The sequence below is a fragment of the Schistocerca americana genome, chromosome 2, assembly GCF_021461395.2.
Source record: "Schistocerca americana isolate TAMUIC-IGC-003095 chromosome 2, iqSchAmer2.1, whole genome shotgun sequence".
In the NCBI taxonomy this organism is placed as follows: Eukaryota; Metazoa; Arthropoda; class Insecta; order Orthoptera; family Acrididae; genus Schistocerca; species Schistocerca americana.
This window is the reverse complement of record NC_060120.1, coordinates 463,421,745-463,445,106: the sequence shown is the minus strand read 5'-3', so window position 1 is coordinate 463,445,106 and position 23,362 is coordinate 463,421,745. Positions and strand designations below refer to the sequence as shown.

The window sequence follows — 23,362 nt, the reverse complement described above, 5'->3', positions numbered from 1 at the left end:
ATAAAAATTGTCACGTGAAATTCTGTGAAAAGTTGAAGCTAGCCAATAGTGTGGAACAAACACTTCGTATCTTAAAACTGACTGCATCTGCGGAAAAGATTAATAAAAACCACATTTATTTAGCAAACCACAAAAGCAACTTCATTGACAACAAGGTGACTAATGTTTTACTGCCAAAAATGTGGAAATAAAATAAAATCAGAAAACTTAAACCAGTAACGTATTTTAGCCTTCCGTAATTATAAGAATGTGTTTTAATTCACTTGATAGCTTCCGGCCACAGAAATTCATTTTGTTTTCATTTGATGTGTAAACTGTAAACGAAAAGGAAGCAGCAAAATCACCAAACCTAAACACGGGTAACTATCCCCCACCCCATTACAACCCAGACTGCTCTGTGCATGCACGAATCTGGCAGCTTGAGTGTCACAGAAAATTTTTTCTGGGTAGCATAACTGCTCCTTGCTACTGCGGCAGCCACAGTTCAAGTAGCCAGAAGCGGGAGAAGGTATTGCTCATACGCAACTCAACTGTGCATGCGCATGAGCCTGCTGGCAACTGCTCAAACAAACTTAATGTAAACAGTTACAATGTCACATTCATCGGAAACAGGTATCTGTTATAAACTATTTCATTGTCTTTAAATGTGAACATTTTTCATGTCTTTGACACATTTTGTTTTTGGCATGCACTGTGTTTTGTTGTTGTAAATGGCGCATTAACTTTGCAACTTGAGAAACGTTTATGTTTCATTGCTGAAGTATTATTCTGCAGCAGCAGGATACAGTAAAATTGTTTGTTACACTATTGGTTCTTACCAGTAAAAATTACAAAATTTTACTGAACACTAAATGACAAATACCTGGAATTATAAAAAGATTCCCAGGTTTTTCCTGGTTTTCTCCTGCTTAAAAAAATTCCCGGGTTTTTTCCCGGGTTTCTCCCAGATTTCCCGGAGCGTATACATTTTGTTATTGTTAAATCTTTCATGAAGTGTGGCATAAGTAATGCTCTCGATGGCAGTGAAGACCATCTTATATATGAAGAGGACACTGATGATGGCAAAGAGGAGGAGGAGGAGAAGGAGGAGGAGGAGGAGGAGGAGTAAGAAGCAGCCCAGTTGACGATTTTCAGTGATTTTTAAAGATCAGTTCGGTTTTATAAATTACAAATTTTTTTTAGTCTGGCTTTGCAATCTGATGGTAAAAATGTTACTTTTTAAAAAAACTGCTTAAAAGTTAAAGTGTGCCTTATAGTCTGTAAAATACGGTGCGTTTATGAAAGTTAAAAGTGAGACAGGAGCATTACAGAAGCTTACAGGATTCGTGAAATCTAAATTGATGGTTGCATATTGAACAACAGTGCTTGTCACTAACAGTTCACATAGACAATTCGAAACTAAAAACAACTAGTACTAAACTTACATTGTGGCAATTAAAAAATAATAAAAATTACATAACAATCACTTTGAAATGATTGCATATGCAAGGTTCTGTATTTGATCACTAAGGATGGCAGCAGCCCACAAAACATGAGCACGCCAAAGTTGACAGGCTTCTGCTGATCCAGAACTAGGGAGCCCTCATTCACCTCTTCATGAATGGACTATAGGTGAACTTATGGGCAGTACAAATGCTAATTCTCCCTTATCAGAAGTGTTTTATAAATAATGAGTGCACAAGAAAACTAAGCAAATGTGTTGATGTTAACAATACGAAATTTCAGCTACCTTGTGTCATGCTGTCAAACTTCTTCAAATATAGACACAGCCATGATGCCAAGATCAGCAATAACTCTAAACCTGAACTAATTCTGTATATTAGTAAGGATACATTGGGAAATAAAAGGTAACCTATATACAGAGAATAATTAAAAAACAGAAGAAAACGATGGTCAGCTTCCTGAACTGTATTCTTGCGCCATAGTATTTCTACACACTGTTGTCACTATATTGCTTTATATGTGCGGGGTGGGGGAGTGGGGGGGGGGGGGGGGGGGGAGAGGGGGAGAGAGAGACTCCATAACCACAAAACCAAATACAATTCAACTAGCAAATGCCAGGACAACAAAAAGGCCACTACAATATCAAGGACTTACAAATCCTTTTTCGTCCACCCAAACACAATTTACACACACATTCAAATGTAAGCAACCATTAATGTCAATTGTAGTCTATTACATTTGAGACAACTGTAGCAACTTAACCATCTTTTATTTTTAGAAGCAGTATCCTAGTACTGAATCAGTCTCACATTGGTAACCTTCAGAATAAAGCAGGTTTCTAACCTTCATCATTTTACTTAAATACTATAATGTCAAAAGGATGTAGAAACTCACTGTGATGGTTTCATTGTTAAGGGCTTGAAGAATGAAGTTTGATACCACTCTTCCATCATTCATATGCATTCTTGGTCCATATGTGTTAAATATTCTTGCAACTCTAACATCAACTTTCTCCTGTTTTGCATAGGCATAGCTTAGTGTTTCAGCAACCCTTTTCCCTTCATCATAACACGCCCTGGGACCTAAACAATTAATGTAATACATACTAAGCTATGAAGATTTAATAGAGTTTAGAAATCATATTTCTTCAGCAATTTATCATTTCTTCAAAAATTTGTCTAAGAAAAGAAATTTTCGATTTTACGCATCTTATATTTATTCAGCTTCAAATTATGCTTCAAAACTCGACAATTATAGCAGAATGCTGAAATTTTTTTATGTTCAACATTATTCTTCATCTACTCTGTTGAGCACATGCTTCTAACCTGTCATACAACACACTGCAACTGTGGAAATTGTGTGTGTGTGTGTGTGTGTGTGTGTGTGTGTCTGTGTGTGTGTGTGTGTGTGTGAACCGATGTATTACATGTTCATTATAAGGAATATAATTATTTCTTTCTGTTTCGTTCTCACCTATAGGGTTGACATGGCCCCAGTAAGTTTCTGGTTGGGGATGCACTTCCGGGTCGCCATACACTTCCGATGTACTGGCAATCAAAACTCTAGCACCAACTCTTTTTGCCAGCCCTGTAAACAAAATTAAATTATTGCAACCAATTAAATGTTAATCATAATGCAGTAAAAAAATCTTTTTAATTTCACTGGCAACAGATATTTTTAAGGCTAACTGACTACTAATATAAAATTTAGCATCAATATTTCATTGATTCCACACAACTTCATGTAACACTACGCACTCTCTTTCTTTTTCTTTTTTCACTCACCTTCAATGAGGAACTCAGTAGGTTGACACCAGCAAACTACTGCAGTCAAATAACACTTTAGTGCATTAACAACCAACGTGAGATTAGTGCACAGCCTTATTTCCAGTTTTGTATTTTTGTGATAACTGACATTTATATGGCATAAATACTTATTGTTATCATCATTTTAATTTTTAAGGTAATTTTAATAACTTGAAATACTGGTATGTTAATCAACTTTCTACACCAATCTAAACCTTTCAAAATTTTCAACATAATACAAAAGATGCCATTTCCATTTCTTCTCTTATCTGCACTGAGCAAAGCTGTGTAGTGGTTAGCACAGCGGACTCAAATTCAGGACACGCCAGTTAAAATCTGCATCCGGCCATCAAGATTTAGGTTTTCCACAATTTCTGTAAATTGTTCCAGGCAAATGCTGAGATGGTTCCTTTGAAAATGCACAGCTGATTTCCATCCCCATCCTTGAAACATTACAACCTTGTGATTCATCTCTATTGACCTCAATTATGATGGGACATTAAATCCTTCCTTCTTAGCTGCACTATATGACTGAGTTGGATGTCCCTCCACATTACTCCTCATGACAATGTTAGTGCAGAGGAGAGGTTCATCTAGTTGCTCTCTGCACTTTTACTTTAATGCTGTCATGTTGGTGTTCGGGTAATCAACATTATGATCATTACAGCCCTCTCAATTCAATTAATACAGCTCAACTAAAAAAATCATAATATAAAGCCAACTAATGAAAAATATTGCAGTATTTCACTGAAGATCATAAAACAGCCAGGAAACATGTTCATTAAATTATCTGAACAAGGTTCATTGGGTCACAAAACATTAACATGCACCTCACATTATTACTGTCATTTGTTAAAATACAAAATATCCATCAAATCAGCACATACTTAAATTACAGTGCACTGCAATAGTGATCACTTCATGCAGGCCATTCATGATGCAGTAGGACACCATGTGCTACAAGTGAGCTAGAATTACTTCTTTCCATCAAAGTGCATTGAACAAAGGTACACCCTGACAAAGATCAATCAGATCTTCCAAGGCTTGTTCAGTTACACTTTTTGTCTCTTTTCCCTCCACACAGCCATAACTTTACTCCGTACCAATAACATCAGTGCACATTTGGAGATGTAGCATAATGCCACTTAATTCTCCTCAAGTCTATCTGGCTGCCACATCTGTTATCTTACTGCTACAAATCTAACTCAATCAGGTACCCACCATAATGATACTAGTGAACTTCGCTTTTGCAAAAATTGTGAATGACAAGCCTTTCTGTTGTGTATATTCTATCGATAACATGACGAGCACTGTTATCCTTTTTATGGCTAAATTTTATACAATTGAGAGCAATGAGTATTGCACTCAACTCTTTATCCTCAGGATGTTACAGAAAATGGACTTACTATTTAAGTTCCATTTCCTGGCCATATTTGTGTGAACTGCAATGGTAAATACACTGGTAGACACCCTTAATTGTCCACTTCTTGAGAAACAGCTTGTATGATCAGCTTAAGGGGAGCCGGAGGTGCCTATGCTGCCCATGTTAAAATCACTAAGTTTGAGGAACATTTATGAATAAATTACCAAATAGAAAAATTTGAATTTTTTTTTACATATAGAGTGGTTTAGTACTGCAGTTATGACAGAGGGATTTTGGAGTATATTTTCTAGTTTTCTTCCAATTATTTTTTTTTCTTTAATGACCCAAATTTTTTTACACATACTTGCTTTATAATTAAACTGAAATGAAACTACTGAACATATTGCCAAATGGCTGTGTTACAATGGAAGTTTCACCACTAGGAGTGCTGTATAAAAATTTCATCTCTCTAGCTTGAGTGGATTTTGAGAAAATGTTCCTTATATTCGAAAAATTCTAATTTACGGGAAATGGCTATCAAAGTTTCTCAATACATTCCTGCACTATAGGATGGATTATCAGGGTCTTCTTCTTCATCCTCCAAAAGCTTCCTCTTCTGTCTTCTTTTCTGGCCTGTTGTTCCATCATACTTCATATGCCTCTCTCTTCTTTCTGCTCCTCTTATCCTTTCTCTGTCAATATTTCTTAGTGCTCGTACAGTGTTCACGCCAGTTGTAAATCCTAATGCCTTCAGAACTTCACACTGTTCCCTTGGTTGTAGGTTCCTATTGCATCATAAATGCCAAAGTGCGGTGTTTTTATGCTTACAAACACCCTTTCAGGAATCACTTTCCAAATCAAATTGTTTACGCTCTCATTAGGATTCTGCGTCTTTCCGTGTAGACATTTGTGTAACAATTCTGGCTGTGCTAAGTCATGAAAAATTGGTTTTATTGCATTTATCACACCTGCTGGCAAACCATGTTTGTGATCATAGTCCTTTTTTGCATTATATTTGCACCAGGAATCTTTTGGGCACAGGCTGTGTTGAGGGTATTCATTGGAAGAGGCAGTATGAAGGAACAATGCCCACACTGCTTTTTGCATGTCACTAACATTACTAGTATTTTGCCTTATAGCATACCCATAGTATCTCTGTAGACGTTCAATCACCTCATCAGTAAGCCTGCCTCTCCCTCCTATTGTCTTTCCATCACTGAGCTTACTTGAACCCAAAGTTTGTTTGAGCCTCTTAGTGCTTCATTTGTCACAGAAAACAATGTAGCCAACCCTTGCACACTCGCTGTATGCGTAACATAAGGCGCTGTATGCGTAACAGGCTGAGAAAATCCCAAGCAGTTCGCCAGGAAGTCACGAGAGGGTGTTAGATGCATTCAGCGGCCGCCCATTTCCTCTGCAGGCGTGGGGGAAAATGGTAATAACTCCACTTCTAGGAGAAACACAGGTCATACTCATATGGTAATTAAAAATGTTTCTTATGCCTCTTTATCAACCAAGGTGAATGGTTGCTATAATACTATTGGAGAACTTTCATTTTTACAATTTTTTTTTCAATCATGAGTCATCTGGCTGGGATCCCCCAATGGCATAAGATTCTTTGGCTGAATGTTTTAAAGGGGGACAAAGCACTGTGAGTAGCTTCCCTTACATTCTTAGAAAAGAAGGAAGCTTAAGTTTACCACATTATCAACAAATAAGTCAGTGAGCAAATGCTAATAATAACTTAGGCCATGTCCTACACAGAGAACCCTCCCAATATCTTCCTTAATCTGTTATGAAGAAAGGGAAGGAGGAGGGGGAGGGAGGGTGGAAGGAGGGGAGAAGGGGGGTGGGGGGACAGAAAACTACACGTGGATGGCCAGAGAAAAACTTGAAACCCACTGCTCCCAAAAGCAATATCCAGTGCCTATACCACTGCACCACCTTCCTTCATCGCAGAATGGGGCTTGTCTTATGAGCTCCAGCTGCAAGTCTTAATGGGCTGACAGTTGGGTCTATTCACTATTTTCAAATTATAAAAGTTGATTCACAGAAGCTACACCCACTATCAAGTCAGGAGCAAATGAATGAGATATATATATATATAGAAAGAGTAGTAGACATTAATTTATTTAACTGATCCTCAGCCCTCTGGCTGAAGCACTTCAAGGGATTTGTGACCTCCTACAACTAGTAATATTAAGTTTTCTAGTGTGGCTGCCAAGTGGCTTTATCAGCTAATACCATGCAATGAGAGATGACTGTTTTATCAAGTTAAGAATAGAATCTTTAAGTTGAAAGTGAGTGAGTATTCAAACACTTGTATGAGAGTAAATCTATGTTCACAGCCTATCCCTCCAACCAGCTAAGGGTGGTCAATTTATAATGATGAGTTGTCACAGTGAGGTTTGAAAATGAACAAGAAACACAGTCCTGAAGAAAAAAATGATCATTTTTACAATGGTTTTTACTGTGTTAGCTACACCATTTACGGATAAGCGAAATGGAATATGCTATACTGTAGAACAATTTTTACTTAGATAAATTTGCAATAAACCACTCTACCAGAAAGGACTTTTAATAGAAGTGGAAGTTGTCCACCGATACCCAACTATGAAGGTGCTTTACAATAGCTGTTCTCCAACTTGTTATTACTGCCACAGGAGAGATGATGACAGGTTTGCGAGGCACTTAACTGCACTGTCATCAGTGTCCGTACAAAGTCCCAATTTTTTCACAGTCCAATCTAGCCACTGTCACAATTATGATGATGAAATGATGAAGACAGCACAAACACCTCGTCTCCGGGCAGAGAAAATCCCCAATTCAGCCGGGAATCAAACCCAGGACCACTTGATCCAGAGGCAGCAATGCTAGCCACTACACCACAAGCTGCTGACACCACAGGAGAGAGATGGGATATTTGGGTAGGGTGTGGAGAGGTGGGTGGGTGGGGGGGGGGGGGGGGGTTGTACAGGGGGCACTAAAGGAATATTGGGGGATGAACTGCCAGTGTTTTCTTTTAACTGATGTTTTAGTCAAGATAAAAATTTCCGTGAATTTAACTTTTTAAACATAGGTACGATAATATCCGACAGCTGAATCCAATATCATTTTTAAAAAAGTATGCCTGTACTGACTGGCAAAGAGACACCTTCAAGGCTGTAGGAGTAGTACATGAGTGTGGGACACATGATCAGCATGTTTAATCCCTACAGCATAAATTGCCAGTAGCTGAATACTGATGGTGTCAGTGGTTCTTTATTCAAGAAACTCCTCATTTGGCCTCATGAAGCTGAGTCCACACCATTCCAGACCTCTACTTCAATAAAAGGTCTTAGATGGTATTAGGAATTGAACCTGGGTCTTTCCGCATCAAATGCAGTGGCTAACAATTCGGCTAAAGAGGTGGCCAAATATATTTATTAAAATTATATTTCGATTCACATTTGGTTTAAAAATGAGACCAGAACAACTTAAAAAGACACTTAAACATAAAAACTTTTTTTAGTACAATTATGTAAGAAATAGATGTTAGCTGCAGCTGCGCTCGCTAATCAGTAGCTTTGATATGATGAGCCATGGTAAGTACACAAGTTACTGCACATGCAATAACATAAGCTGCTCTCACACCTACCTGTTTGTGTAAGCCTAGTTCATAATGTGCATCCAGATCTTCCCCCTCCCATTCTGTCCCAACACACAATGCATTGGCATGCGCAGTGACACTGCTGAGCAGTGAGTACAGAGGGGCAAGAGCAGGAGCACACATCTATGCATCATGCTATTGAAGAAGCTATACATTACATAATATGTAAATCATGCAACAAATAGTGTGGTTGTATAGCTTAAACACAGTGATGATTACATAAGCATTGTATTCATTACGTTGAATCTTATTATGTGTCATTTATCAACCAATAAAAACATTACACAAATTTGATAAAGATCAAAAGTAAAGGACTAAATATTTTTCCCTAATCTGCATAATATTCTTCAAATCAGTAAGTACTTTCTACTACAGACTTTCTAAAGTAGCCTATGTTCTTCATCATTGTTCAAGCTATCTTCATACAAAATTACACTAAAACTGGTTCAATGGGTTAGTTGTGAAAACTTGACAGACAGGATTACTTGCACATTTATGGAAATACTACACATAAAACTTTCAATGATGACATCTTTTTTCCTGTGATCCAATTTTGATGAACTAAACCCATACAATGCCCCAAGCTATACACGAGCTGCCTGCGAAAACCTCCTGAAAATCTGTTTAGTAGTTTTGGAGAAGAATGTTCAGACAGACAAAACAACAGTTTTACATGATTATTATTATTATTAGCTTAGATTAATATTCAAACATCCACAGCTGCTGTAATGTTGAACTCAGACTTGGGCAAAGCTCCAACAATGAAATCTCCCAAACTGATTATATACCAACAGAGAAGCCTCAATATTGAGACTACTGGCACTGCACACATGTTGTGGTACATTGCGCCTAGAATCAGTTGAGCATGGTGAAAACCTATGGCATTTGTTTAGCAGCATAACCAATGCGTTTTGGAAGCACATTTTCACTTCTAAAAATATTCACTTGATTACTTGGAACACTGACTCGTCCCTTTATCCAGCACTGTGCATCATTCGTGGAGACCCATTGTGGAATGAAGCTATGGAACTACCACATTCTAAGCGATCATCTTGGGAAAGTGCTTTTCGGCAAGCAAGGTATTCAGAAAACCTACTCTCTGCACACACACAGGTCTCCTTGCTTTATAAAAATAATTATTATTATAACAAAATGTGGGGAATTGTATATTTTTTTTGGAGAACACTTGTATACCCTGTAACTAAATAAACTATCGGTATAGCGCTGGAGTCTGATGCATGTGGCAGGATGAAATAAGTTCCTTTGAACAATGACAGTTCCGAAAAGAATTGGCGAGATGGCCTTTTAGATGGATGAAATGCATTTCAATGTCTCTAAGAACACTGAACTAGTAATGCAAATTGATGGATCCACAGCTATAGATTATGAGGCACTGCTGCTCCCTGCCATTCGATTCATTAGCTTAAGTGACGACATAATTGATGAAATGATGTTTGCCAGAAATTTGACCACCAGCATGACTTCACTACAAATATAAAAATGGAAGATTTTTTTCAGAGAAAAATATCATTTCCTAAGTATTGTGGTTATAGAGCCCATTCAAAACCTACACTGTGTAACCTAAAGGTAGTGCTCTGTTGCTAAACAAATTTAAGTGAGAGGCTGCATAAATCTCTGTCTTTGTCAGTAACGTTAACAATAGGAATGTGCATCCTTTGAACTGTCATCTTTTCCTTCAGCTCTGTCAAGGAATTGACAAAGAATTCAAATGTCTTCTCCAACACATTGATATGAGGCAGTTATCAAGATAAAAGTGTCCCCCCCGCCCCTCCCCATCCTTTTGATGCAAGAGTTGAGTTTCTTTGGTCAAGTGACCTAAGCATTCAAACTACAATGTCTTGACATTGCCCGTCTTGCAGATATAACTGACAAATCCAACAAGGTCAGGACAAGGCTACAGGAAGACAAAATGAATTTCTTTAAGTCTAAAGCAAAAATATCTTCATTCATGGCCAAACTGCAACTTCAACAGCAATAACTCGAGTCAAAGTGCACTCTGTCACTTTCTGAATCTTCAAGAAACTGCATATGATGACACACTTAGATAGTTTTTCCTCAAATCTTCTACAATCCATGGAAGATATACTAACCAGATTCCATTATTATTATACTCTGAAATACCAGATACAGGAGAATTCCATCAGAAGATGTAAAAGCAACTGACTGACTTGAAAGACAACTGTGAACCTAAGCACTTTTTCACCAATATGGCTATGAAGGTATCCGTTTAAGTGCACGTGCAGGCACATGAAAAGAGCTACATGAGAATCTAGTTGATGACGACAGAACTAGGTCTCAGGAAATCAGTATTCACTTGCCCCTTGCGAAGGAGCTACTAATGACAGATTCACATGTATTTGAGAATCTTCATTACTATTACTCCATTTATTTAAATTTGTTGCACTTACATTTAATGTTAATCTTCTGTTACACACTGTTGAACATACTATGCTTTGCAGAAATAATTTTGGACCTGAAGATCTGTGCACCAGGTTGAAAATGATTATCAAATTAATAACACAAGCAACATTTTCTCAGCAACATTTTCTCAGGGTACCAATAGTGGTCAGGGTTCCTCTGAAGATGTCATGTCTTTATGATATCAATATTCTGTCCATTAAAGATAAATGAGTACCTCCCATTCTTTTTATATTCTACATTTGTACCAGGTAGTGATTTAAGTTTGAATCATTCATTAAATGTTAGAAAATGTCCACAACCAATCATTAAGAACCATAACCAGTGGAGTAAAAATAAACATCTATGAGAATTCTACCTGGATTGGAATCTACTAAAAACAAGTATTAAAAGGTTAGTACTGCTTCAGTATGAGAAACTGATTCATCTACCCAGTCATATGAAATGGTTAACAATGTAACAATAATAGTAGATATGAATATAATAGAGGGAAACATTCCACGTGGGAAAAATATATCTAAAAAGAAAGATGATGAAACTTACCAAACAAAAGTGCTGGCAGGTCGATAGACACACAAACAAACACAAACATACACACAAAATTCTAGCTTTCGCAACCAATGGTTGCCTCGTCAGGAAAGAGGGAAGGAGAAGGAAAGACAAAAGGATATGGGTTTTAAGGGAGAGGGTAAGGAGTCATTCCAATCCCGGGAGCGGAAAGACTTACCTTAGGGGGAAAAAAGGACAGGTATACACTTGCACACACACACATATCCATCCACACATACACAGACACAAGCAGACAATGTCTGCTTGCGTCTGTGTATGTGTGGATGGATATGTGTGTGTGTGTGTGCAAGTGTATACCTGTCCTTTTTTCCCCCTAAGGTAAGTCTTTCCGCTCCCGGGATTGGAATGACTCCTTACCCTCTCCCTTAAAACCCATATCCTTTTGTCTTTCCTTCTCCTTCCCTCTTTCCTGACGAGGCAACCATTGGTTGCGAAAGCTAGAATTTTGTGTGTATGTTTGTGTTTGTTTGTGTGTCTATCGACCTGCCAGCGCTTTTGTTTGGTAAGTTTCATCATCTTTCTTTTTAGATATAATAATAGTAGATAGTTAGAAAACACCAATTAGCTTCATTCAAAAAGTAGAAGACATAAGGTCAATGCTATAAATAGTTCTTAAAGAGTCAGGATGGGTGCAAACTCTGTGACAATGGAAAGTTTTTCTTGAATGTGGTCCTCCACGGCCAAGGACTTGCTCACTGTGCAGTTATGGTCCAAGTGCTTCTATTAAGGTATACTATCACAAAGGAATGTGTTTTTTATTTACATCAGATAAGGAATGGTAACAACATTGCCAAGGGTTTATTCAACAGTCAGTTTCAGTTAACAGTGAAGCTACTCTTAATAGAGTTACTCTCCAGCAATTTGTACAAGAGTGCTGTTGAAATAACCTATTGGATGTAAGTGAACCTCATCGGTAGAAGATGCAGTACTAATGATCTTTCACTACTCCAAATGTGAAAATTACAACTGGAACTGGGAAATTGTTCCCAAACATAGCAGAAAATGTATGTTTAGCTCCTTTGCACTCCATAATGTAGACACGGGGCATCTCTGTGCCCTCTTATTTAAATCTTTGCCACGAGTACAAGTCTCTTTGTGGAAACAATGATGCTACTGACCATCAATTAGGGTATACATTAACACAAAAAGTACATGCTAATTCAAATATGTTTACATAAGCAATACAATGCAAAATGTTTCACTGTGTGACATTTTTTAACACTCTTCCAGCTGAACTGTTTCCACAGTCATTCCACTCTAATTGTTTACAAATGAATCACTATCATCATCAGAACCACTGCCTTACTCATTTTAACTTACTCTAAAAGACCTACAATCTCCTCCTCAGAAAGGACTGTATTTGAAGAACTAGTCATTTCACACCTACTAACTTTAATTTATTAATTGTAACCTCCCTCCACACAGGTTTCCAAAGATGGCAGTACTATGTAGGACGATTGATGCCCAGTACAATCAGATTCTAGAATGGAGCATGTGATATATACTAGAAATTGTGTTGAAGTGGAAAGGGTTAATGATTAGCGAGTAATATTATCCTAGAAACAAACAGAACTGTATAAAATAAGAACACACAAAAAGTAGAATTGAGCTTCTGATGATTCCTATTCAAAACAGAGGTGAATTGGAATACTTGCCCAGCATATTGATTGTGCCCACTGTATTTGTCTTTATTGTTTTCACTGGATTATACATGTAATGTGGTGGCGATGCAGGACTTGCTAGATGATAAATTTCATCAACTTCAATGAATAAAGGATTTACAATATCATGGTGTATTAACTCGAAGTTCTCATGACCTATCCAGTGTTCAACATTGCGCTTGCGTCCAGTGAAAAAATTATCAACCACAATAACTTCATGACCAGTCATCATAAGTTCATCTACCAAATGTGACCCAACAAATCCAGCTCCACCTGTAATCTGAAGAAAAATATTTTGATACTGATTATCAATAATTGTGGCAACTTGTCTGTTGCCAAAGTAACATTACAAGTAATCTTATCACACTTAATTCCTTTATGAACAACACTTTTCATTTCAAATGTAGTGTACCGTCATGAGAGCATTTGTGACAAATTAGTGCACCAGACCAGAGCTGTATTTTAGCTGTAGTGGCCACTCAAATTACACACTTTCAGTTCAGCTCCAGCATAGAGTATTATCACAAATGTTTGCATTTAATGGTGATAACATTAATTTATTAACAGTGCATAATTTTTGATCTATGACATAAATACACTCATCACAACTACTAATCCACAATTCTATGTTCCCAGACGTTTCTTTCTCTGCAAAGCTAGACTCGCACAAAATCAGCCATTTACATAACAAGAAAATGGAGATTTTGAGTGCACACAGCCACAACAAAAAGACAGCTAAACAATTAAGCTTCTTTCGAATTACACACACACACACACACACACACACACACACACACACACACACACACACACAACCTGACCACTGTCTCTGGCTGCCAAGGCAAGACTGAGAGCAACAGTGCCTGATGGGAGAAGCAGTCTGAGTGGTGGGTGTAAGGAGGGGGCTGGGGCAGGGAAGGACAGGGATTGCAGGATAGAGTGGGGCACAGTAAAGTGCTGATTGTGGTAGCATACCGTGATTTGGTGAGGAAAGAGTAGGGAAGCTAGGTGCAGTCTCGAGGCTGCACGGATAGTGAGATACAAGATGTATGGCAATTCCACTGAGATGTAAACCAAAGTGCTATGCAGTAACGAATGATGGATAACAGCAACCTGCTTATCTTAGAGACAATGAAACATACAATAGATTTATTTTTACCTTACTTTAAAAATAAGAGTGTGACTGAAGGGTGAGGGAGGGGAGTAAAAAAGTTGTGAGTGCGTTGGTGGAATGGGAGGCTGTGTAGTACTAGAGTGGAAACAGATGGGAAGGGGACAGGTGGGTAAGCACAGTGACTAACAGAGGTTGAGGCCAGGAGGGTTAAGAGGGCATAGGATATATTGCAGGGAGCGATCCTACCTGTGCAATTCAGGATTTCTGGCATTGGTAGGAAGGATCCAGATTGCACAGGCTGTGAACCAGTCAATGAAGGACATTCATGTTGGGCAGCGTGCTCAGCAACTGTGTGGTTCAACTGTTTCTTGGACCCTAGTTTGTCGATGGCCATTCATGAGGACAGACGGCTTGTTGGTTATCATGCCCACATAGAACACAGCACACTACTTGCAGCATAACCAGTAGATCACATGACTGGTTTCACAAGTAGCCCTGCCTTTGATGCAATAGACGATGCTTATGACAGGACTGTGGTGGTGGTGGTGGTGGTGGTGGTGGTGGTGGTGGTGGGAGGATGTACGGAACAGGTCTTGTATCCAGATCTATTACAAGGTAAATCAGCCTTGAAGCAAGGGGGTTGGGAGCAGGTGTTGAGTACAGATGGGTGACGATATTGTATAGGTTCAGTGGATGATGGAATACCACAGTGGGAGGTTATGTTTGTAGTCGGTGAGGCATCACCTACAAGTAAATTCAGGGTACGGAAATGGGTATCCACATGACACCGCCCTATGTCAATCTATTCATAGGCCTTCCTGAACACCCAGTATCTCAAGCCCCTCACCTCGTTCAGATTTACTGACGACATCTTCAAGATCTGGATCAACGGTGAGGACACCCTAACCACATTCCTCCAGAACCTCCAACACTTTCTCCCCCACTTGTTTCAACCAGCCCTCCTCAACCCAACAAGACACCTTTCCCGATGTTGACCTCTACCTCAAAGATGGCTACATCAGTACCTCCGATACACATCAGACCAACCAACCAACAGCCATACCTCCACTTAGACAGCTGCTACCTATTCCATACCAAAAATTCTCTTCCCTACAGCCGAGCCACCTGTTCCCGTCACATCTGTACTGATGAGCAGTCCTTCTCAAGATATACCAAGGAACTCACCGAGGCCTTCACAGACCGTAATTAGCCTTCAAACCTTGTATACAAACAGAGCTCCCATGGCCCATCTCTCCAGCCACCCACCACCTCCAAAGTACCACCATGCAGCCATAGAGGAAGATTTGCATTGTGACTCAGTACCACACAGGACTGGAGCAACTGAATCACATCCTCCAACAGGATTTTTAATACCGCTTGTCAAGCTCTAAAATGAGTAATTTCCCACCCACTATCCTTCCTACCCCTCCCACAGTGGTATTCCAACACCCAGCAAACCTACACAATATCCTAATCCATCCCTACTCAACCCCTGCTCCCAAACCCTTGACTCATGGCTCATATCACTTTAATAGACCTAGGTGCAAGACCCAGTCCCATACATCCTGCCACCATAACCTACTCCAGTCTTGGCCCAAGCATCACCTATCCCATAAAAGGCAGGGCTACCTGTGAAACCAGTCATGTGCTCTACAAGCTAAGCTGCACCTAATGTGTTCCATTCTACATGGGCATGACAACCAACAACCTGGCTGTCCACATGAATGGCCCCTGACAAACTATGGCCATGAAGCAACTGGACCACCCAGTTGCTGAGCACCTTTCCCAACATAACTTTCTTTGCTTCACAGCCTGTGAGATCTGGATCCTTCCTACCAACAACACCTCTTCTGAACTGAACTGATGGGAATTCTCCCTGCAATGTGTCCTACATTTGCATATCCCTCCCGGCCTCACCCTTCATTAGTCACAGTCCACACCCACCTATCCCCTTTTCTATTCCCACTCCAACACTACACAGCCTTCTATTCTACCAATGTGTCCACAGTCTTTTTACTTCTCTCCTCCCCTACTCCCTCCAGCCCTGCCCTCCATCTAACCTCCCAACCACACCTAGTTGTCCTGCCCTCTCCCCACCTCAACCCTATATGCTCCCACAAGCAGCACTTTAGCATCACCCACCCCTAACCTGCGATCCCTCCCCTTCCCTGCCCCAGTCTCCTCCTTACCCCCTACCATTCCGGCTGCTTCTCCCCGCATGCGCTGTTGCTCGCAGCCAGACACTGTGATCATGTGCGTGCAAGTTGTGTTTATGTGAATGTGTGTGTGCATGGTGTCTAATTCAAAAGAAGGCCTTTTGGCTGAGAGCTTATTTGTTTAGCAGTGTTTTTGTTATGCCTGCCTTTGCTTAACATCTCCTCAATATGGTGAGTAGCAATCTATCCTTTTCATAACATTGCCATTACTCCATCCTGTATTTTCCATCGTTTATTTAACAAGAAAAGTATTAAAATGGGCAAAGTGTCACAAACTGCCCTCACATGCCTCATTTCCAACTCTTATTACAATTAAGGAGAAAATTCTAAATGTAATTAACTCTAACTGCTGTGGACGAGTTAACCTGTCAGGCTCTAACGCACCCCAGGTGCCAAGCACATGTTTAAACATAGCCCCTGGGTTTTCCTCCAGCACTTTCAATGTGTTTAGCGTCCCATTCCACTCACCCTCTCCCTACTGTAGATGAGTTACTTCCATATCTCGGTGATTAAATAAGTTTCAATAATTTGTCAAACATACAGCTTGTGGGAATCGTTTGGAAAAAAAACCTTCCTTCATTTTGCTATCTTGAGCTATTTATGATCATGCAATTCTCAATACACAGCGACTGGATTGGGCACACTGCACGCAACCGTCCTCTGGATATAAAAAACCAGTCACTCGAGAACAAAATAAGATGTTGTCCTGCTCTCAATTACAATATCTTGTCTACATTTCATACATAGCAATGTACAAAATAAAAAGCTGTGAGTACCGGGCGTGAGTCGTGCTTCGGTAGCTCAGATGGTAGAGCACTTGCCCGCGAAAGGCAAAGGTCCCGAGTTCGAGTCTCGGTCGGGCACACAGTTTTAATCTGCCAGGAAGTTTCATATCAGCGCACACTCCGCTGCAGAGTGAAAATCTCATTCTGGAAACATCCCCCAGGCTGTGGCTAAGCCATGTCTCCGCTATATCCTTTCTTTCAGGAGTGCTAGTTCTGCAAGGTTCGCAGGAGAGCTTCTGTAAAGTTTGGAAGGTAGGAGACGAGATACTGGCAGAAGTGAAGCTGTGAGTACCGGGCGTGAGTCGTGCTTCGGTAGCTCAGATGGTAGAGCACTTGCCCGCGAAAGGCAAAGGTCCCGAGTTCGAGTCTCGGTCGGGCACACAGTTTTAATCTGCCAGGAAGTTTCAACCATATGCAAAGTTTACGAAATGCATTTTTACCCCTGCAAATTCTTTAAAATCTCACACAATGCTTTACTTAATTTGATGCGGCAAATAACTATGACAAATAAAAAGAAAGTCCATCTTTCATCGAGTAATGTGCAAAATTCAATTTTTTTTCACCATGTAATTTTCTTAAAATCTAATCGTATGTATTTCATAGCGACCCAAAGACCATCTCTCAGGCATACTAAACAGCAACAACAAAGTCGCACTCAGTAGAGAGCACGTCTGTAGCAGTCAAAGGGTTAAATAGGTTCATAATTTGAGATAACCAAGGCAAAACTGTTCCATGATATTTGCTACTTAACTACACAGAAAGCCTGAGGTACTTACATATTGGATAGGTTTGGCAGGGGGACAGGGGGAGGAGGGGGGTCAGCCAACCAGTGGCAAATAAAGGTTTATTCATATGGATTTTGGTAGTTATGGAATTATGTTCCTCAGAAGGTGTATTGAACCCTAAAAATTACATTAGGGGTTACAAAATTATTTTAAACGAAACAAAGAAGAAACAAATGCAGACAAAAAATTTAAAGATATGCTCACTCACTTGTTACATCAAATGCTGATGCCCTACACTAAATAAAGCCAAATGGCTTGTTGTACAAGACATTCATCTTAAGAACAAAATATCACAAGCCATAGCTTAAGAGTGTGGGAACACAGCATCTCAGGTTTGAAGATTAAATGCCAAATGCAGTTATCCATTCGCATAAGGTTGTATGCCGCAAACACCAAAGGTCAGATGCCCAAATGTACAGGTTTTAACATTAAGGAAAGCTACGTACAGAGGGCACTAAATGCATGTGCCTCAAATGTATTGCGTAACTTATGTACATTCAAATAGAAAAGAAAATTGTGCCTCATATAGGACCAATGTTAATCTAAAGCAATAACAAAATTAAACATATAAAAAGTGCATATAAAAAAATTCTGAAACAAAGTAACACAGCAATGACATTTCCCAGTGCATTTAGTAGAAATGTTCTAACAAAAGTAATGAATACTGTTAAAAAGAGGAGGAGGGGGGCAAAATGAACTAAAATTTTATTGAAACCTTGTTGTTAAAATGGAGAAACTTCAAATTAGCAACAAAGAAGTTACAGACAGTAGAGGAAGTAGAACAGCCACAAGATTCCAGATTCAAATTAGACTCAAAAACATTAAAAAAAAAACATGTCTCGTATAACAAGAGCCATTTGGCTTTATTCAATGTACTTTATCAGCATATGATGGAACGAGTGACTATGATTACCTTAAAATTTATTGTCTACAGTTGTTACTTGTGTTTTGTTTAAAATACCCCTTTTTGTAACCAGTAATGTCATGTTTAGTGTTCATTACATTTTCTGAAGTAGATAATTATATCATTATTGAAATGTCGGTAAAGGGTTCCAATAAGCCTTTATTTGCAACTAGTTGGCTGACTTTTTTCAACCTCTCCAAGTTTAGTGTCACACAAAGTTCTTAATATGCCATCACAGTATTTGAGCTGGAAATACACTATGTGCTGAAAAGTATCAGGACAACACCAAAAACATACGTTTTTCATATTAGGTGCACTGTGTTGCCACCTACTGCCAGGTACTCCATACCAGCAACTCAGTAATCATTAGACATCGTGAGAGTAGAATGGGGCGCCCCACGGAACTCACGGACTTTGAATGTGATGAGGTGATTGGGTGTCACTAGTATCATCCGTCTGTACACGAGATTACCACAATTTACAGGACAACCTTGTCTGTTGACTGACAAGAGACCACCGACAGTTGAAGAGGGTCATAATGTGTAATAGGCAGACATCTATCCAGACCATGACACGGGAATACCAAACTGCATCGGGATCCAAGGCAAGTACTATGACAGTTAGACGGGAGGCAAGAAAACTTAGACCTCATGTTCGAGCGGCTGCTCATAAGCCACACATCATGCCGGTAAATGCCAAATGATGCCTCACTTGGTGTAAGGAGTGTAAACATTGGACAGTTGAACAGAGGAAAAACATTGTGCGGAATGACGAATCACGGTACACAATGCGGCAATCCAATGGCAGTGTGTGGGTATGGCGAATTCCCGATGAACATCCTCTGCCAGTGTGTGTACTGCCAACAGTAAAATTCGGAGGCAGTGCTGTTATGGTGTGGTTGTGTTTTTCATGGAGGGAGCTCGCACCCCTTGTTGTTTTGCATGGAAGTATCACAGCACAGGCCTACATTGATGTTTTAAGCACCTTCTTGCTTCCCACTATTGAAGAGCAATTCGAGGATGGCGACTGCATCTTTCAACACGATCAAGCACCTGTTCATAATGTAATGCCTGTGGTGGAGTGGTTACATGACAATAACATCCCTGTAATAGGCTGGCCTGCACAGAGTCCTGACCTGAATCCTATAGGCTAGAACACCTTTGGAATGTTTCGGAATGCCGACTTCGTGCCAGGCCTCACTGACCTCTCCTCAGTACAACACTCACTGAAGAATGGGCTGCCATTCCCCAAGAGATCTTCCAGCACCTGACTGAACATATGCCTGCAAGAGTGGAAGCTATAATCAAGGCTAAGGGTGGGCCAACACCATACTGAATTCCAGGGTTACATATGGAGGGCTCCATGAACTTATACGTCATTTTCAGCCAGGTGGCGGATGCTTTTGATCACATAGTATACAGTGATTCGAATGTCATCACAGTACCAGCCACAGAGACAATATGACGCACTTGTCTTCTGATGAACAAGAGTGAATGCTGACTGAACTGAAGGTGACAACTAGGGGAAAAAAATTATTTAATGGTTTAACACAAGGGGGGTATAATTTGGTAAGGTATGGCAGACAAGAGTGAGTAATCAAACAAAAATTAATCTTATAGAAAAGTGGACTTCAAGTTCATGACATGGAACATTTCCCCAAAACTCGAGGCAGTCATTTGTAGACCGGATGCGACTGTCTTGAGTTCTCACAGAGGTTCTAAGACTTTGCATGACTAAAGACTGATATCAAATTACCTGTCAGACTATTTTCAGTTCTGGTTGCTAATGTACGTCATTTCCAGCTTAGGCTGACAAAATATACAGTCTAGTACCCAACTCAATGAACAGTTTGTCCAAGACACGAATTTAAAGATTTTTTATTAAAATGCTTTCACAATATCCTTGACTGCACAGACAAACTGCTGAAGTTATTCCAATGTTTGGTTCAACACATGTGCAAACTTTTTTTTCTGTTATGAAGCTTACTAAGTCCTGCCAACTTGAAGGTTTAAACAATTTTGATCATTGTAAGTCCACTATGTTTGTCTGCATCACAAATCAAAGTTACAGATATTTAAAAATATTCTAAAAATGAAATTGTACAAATTTATAAACAACACAACTGCCATGTATTTGAGCTTTTCAGCAAGAGACCTTCTAATCTAGAAAAGAAAAAAACATACATGCAGGAAAAAAAAGAAAAAAAAAATTGTCTCTGACCACCGAGTCCGGACTGTGTACAACAATTGCACCTGATGGGAGAAGCAATCTGCTGTGTGTCTGCATGTCACCCTATCTTCTATATGGTAAGTAGCAATCTACCCTTTTCATTATTCCATCCTGGATTTTCTACTGTTTAAACAAAACAGCTCAATGATAAATGCCTGTACGTAAAGTTTTTTGTAGTTCTGCTCACCATATACTATTTAACACACTAACTCAAGTAATAAAATTATTGCTTTGGAAGAAAGTAAAAGGTTGAACATTGATATTACTGATAAAACCCTTATAAAAGTAAGCTGCAATATTCGCATTTTAGAAATAATAACACTGTGTCACATATTCCTCAGTTTCTCCCTTGTGTAGCCATCAGCATATAGATATCCCATTTACATCCCAGCTAGAAACAGCAAAGTGGCCGGGGAAGCCAGAGCACTGAGCAACACTGCTGCAACCGTGAAGCATGAGGGCAAATCTTGGTCAGGCCTGAACTAAAGGGTCACCAAGCCTGGTAATCTAGTAGCATGTGCTTGGAAATCCAAAGGTTGAAGGACCAAATCCTGGCCAACAACAGAATATTTCAGTCCGTCTTTAATGTAACCATCACCTCTCAATGATGCGAAGATCTGCCACGAATGACACGCTGTTTAGATCATACATTAAAACTAGAGGACCCCTTACAGTAGGATTACTATGGGTACGCTAGGAACATATTAGTTGCTGAAGTAGCATCTGACTAAAAGACTTGTACCATGCTGCTGACACACACAGGGTGGTGAAGGCACATAATCATATAGTAGATATCCATGTCTTTCACTAGTTAGATATATATTTATAATAAACCCCTAACCTCATCTCCAGTAGATATTACCCTCAACTCTTCCCTGAACAGTACACTGTTGGAACACAGGATGAACTGTGTAATGTGCTTTTTGAGCAATTAACCTACCCCCCCACCCCAGGCACGCAACCAACCAAAGTGTATCTATCTACGTGTACCATGACTTGTCAGACAAAATAACCTCTTTTCAGGTTGTGCATGTCTAACGTCAGTGTTCCAGCCCCCACATAAATCTTTGTGTCCCAAAATGTATGGTGAATTCAGATACACATGTGAGACATTTGCTTCAGACCATGTCTCTGGTTTTACAATCCACCATAGTAACTGTAACCTCACCATCAACATTTTACTGTCCATGACAGGAATCTAGACATTTATTATATACCCTGAACATGATAATACCTGGAAACCTTAGTGCCTGTATGACCTACTAGAGGGAGTGCACCAAGCATTGAACATCCATGACCTGACTGACCAAACACAGTGACACCATGTCATTTGTCTGTTCTGCACTCTATTGTCATATTGACGGGTTGTACGTGCTTTGACTACCTCACTGCAAACCCCCCCCCCCTCCCCCCCCCCAAACACACACACACACACACACACACACACACACACACCACACACACACATACACACACACAGTAAGTAACAATACTTTCATTTATGCAGCAAAAAGAATATGTACTAACAAGAATTCTTTTTCTCAGTTTATAGTTCAAGAAAGTAACATCTGGATATCTCTGTGGAATCCTTGCTTCTAGCTTCTTAATCTGAGCTTCCAATTCCTTGATTCTCTGCTGGGCTTCAAGAATATTTTTGGTGGCATGATACTGTTCATGGGAACCACCGACATCCACTGGTGACAGATGCGTAACATATTTGCTATCAGCGCTGTGCAATCTGGAGTATGCGTGCTCATATGTGTATAGTTCTTCACTGTGTACCCAATTTTTATAGAAACACAAAACTGTAAAAGAAAGAAATAATTTCAGAAACTTATTGAGCTTTGCCATAAAGCTAAAAGTATTGTGGACACACACACACACACACACACACACACACACACACACACACACACACACAGACATAGATAGATAGAGAGAGAGAGAGAGAGAGGGAAGTTGATTTAAAACATATTTTAATGATTTAAGCTTAACATAAAACAAGGGCAGGGAGATGAGGAGACAAAACAATGGAAAATGGCTGTTTGCCCTTGACAATTAACACCACTGCATTCCTCACCGTATCAACAAAATTGTCAAGACAAATCACAAACTTAAAATCATAAGAACCAAAGCCTAAATTCAGCGTATCATAAAATTCTTTTATTTCACAAAATGGTTTTACAGACAGCCAATTATAAAGGCTTTACTAGATAGACCATACACAGTGTCATATTTAGATACACCCATTGTAATTATTGTTATTATATAGATAGTCCAACGTGTGTTCGCCATTTAGTTGTTCTCTCTTGTTAATTGTACCAACAGATATGGAACCTAACCTAACATGCAGGAGTACTGTGATGGCAACAAGTACAGGGCTATTACAAATGATTGAA

General features: G+C 39.5%; 1 protein-coding gene across 1 annotated transcript in view; it reads right to left on the bottom strand.

Annotated features, from left to right (window-relative positions):
- Nucleotides 1-23,362, bottom strand: part of LOC124595711 (UDP-glucuronic acid decarboxylase 1) — a 91,368-nt gene that overhangs the window by 51,588 nt on the left and 16,418 nt on the right. Inside the window, exons 2-5 of the mRNA XM_047134576.1 lie at nucleotides 22,491-22,768; nucleotides 12,925-13,210; nucleotides 2,917-3,030; nucleotides 2,338-2,525 (exon numbers count right to left, since the gene is read on the bottom strand). Of these exons, the coding sequence (XP_046990532.1) occupies nucleotides 2,338-2,525; nucleotides 2,917-3,030; nucleotides 12,925-13,210; nucleotides 22,491-22,768 (866 nt within the window). The remainder of the gene's footprint in view (nucleotides 1-2,337; nucleotides 2,526-2,916; nucleotides 3,031-12,924; nucleotides 13,211-22,490; nucleotides 22,769-23,362) is intronic.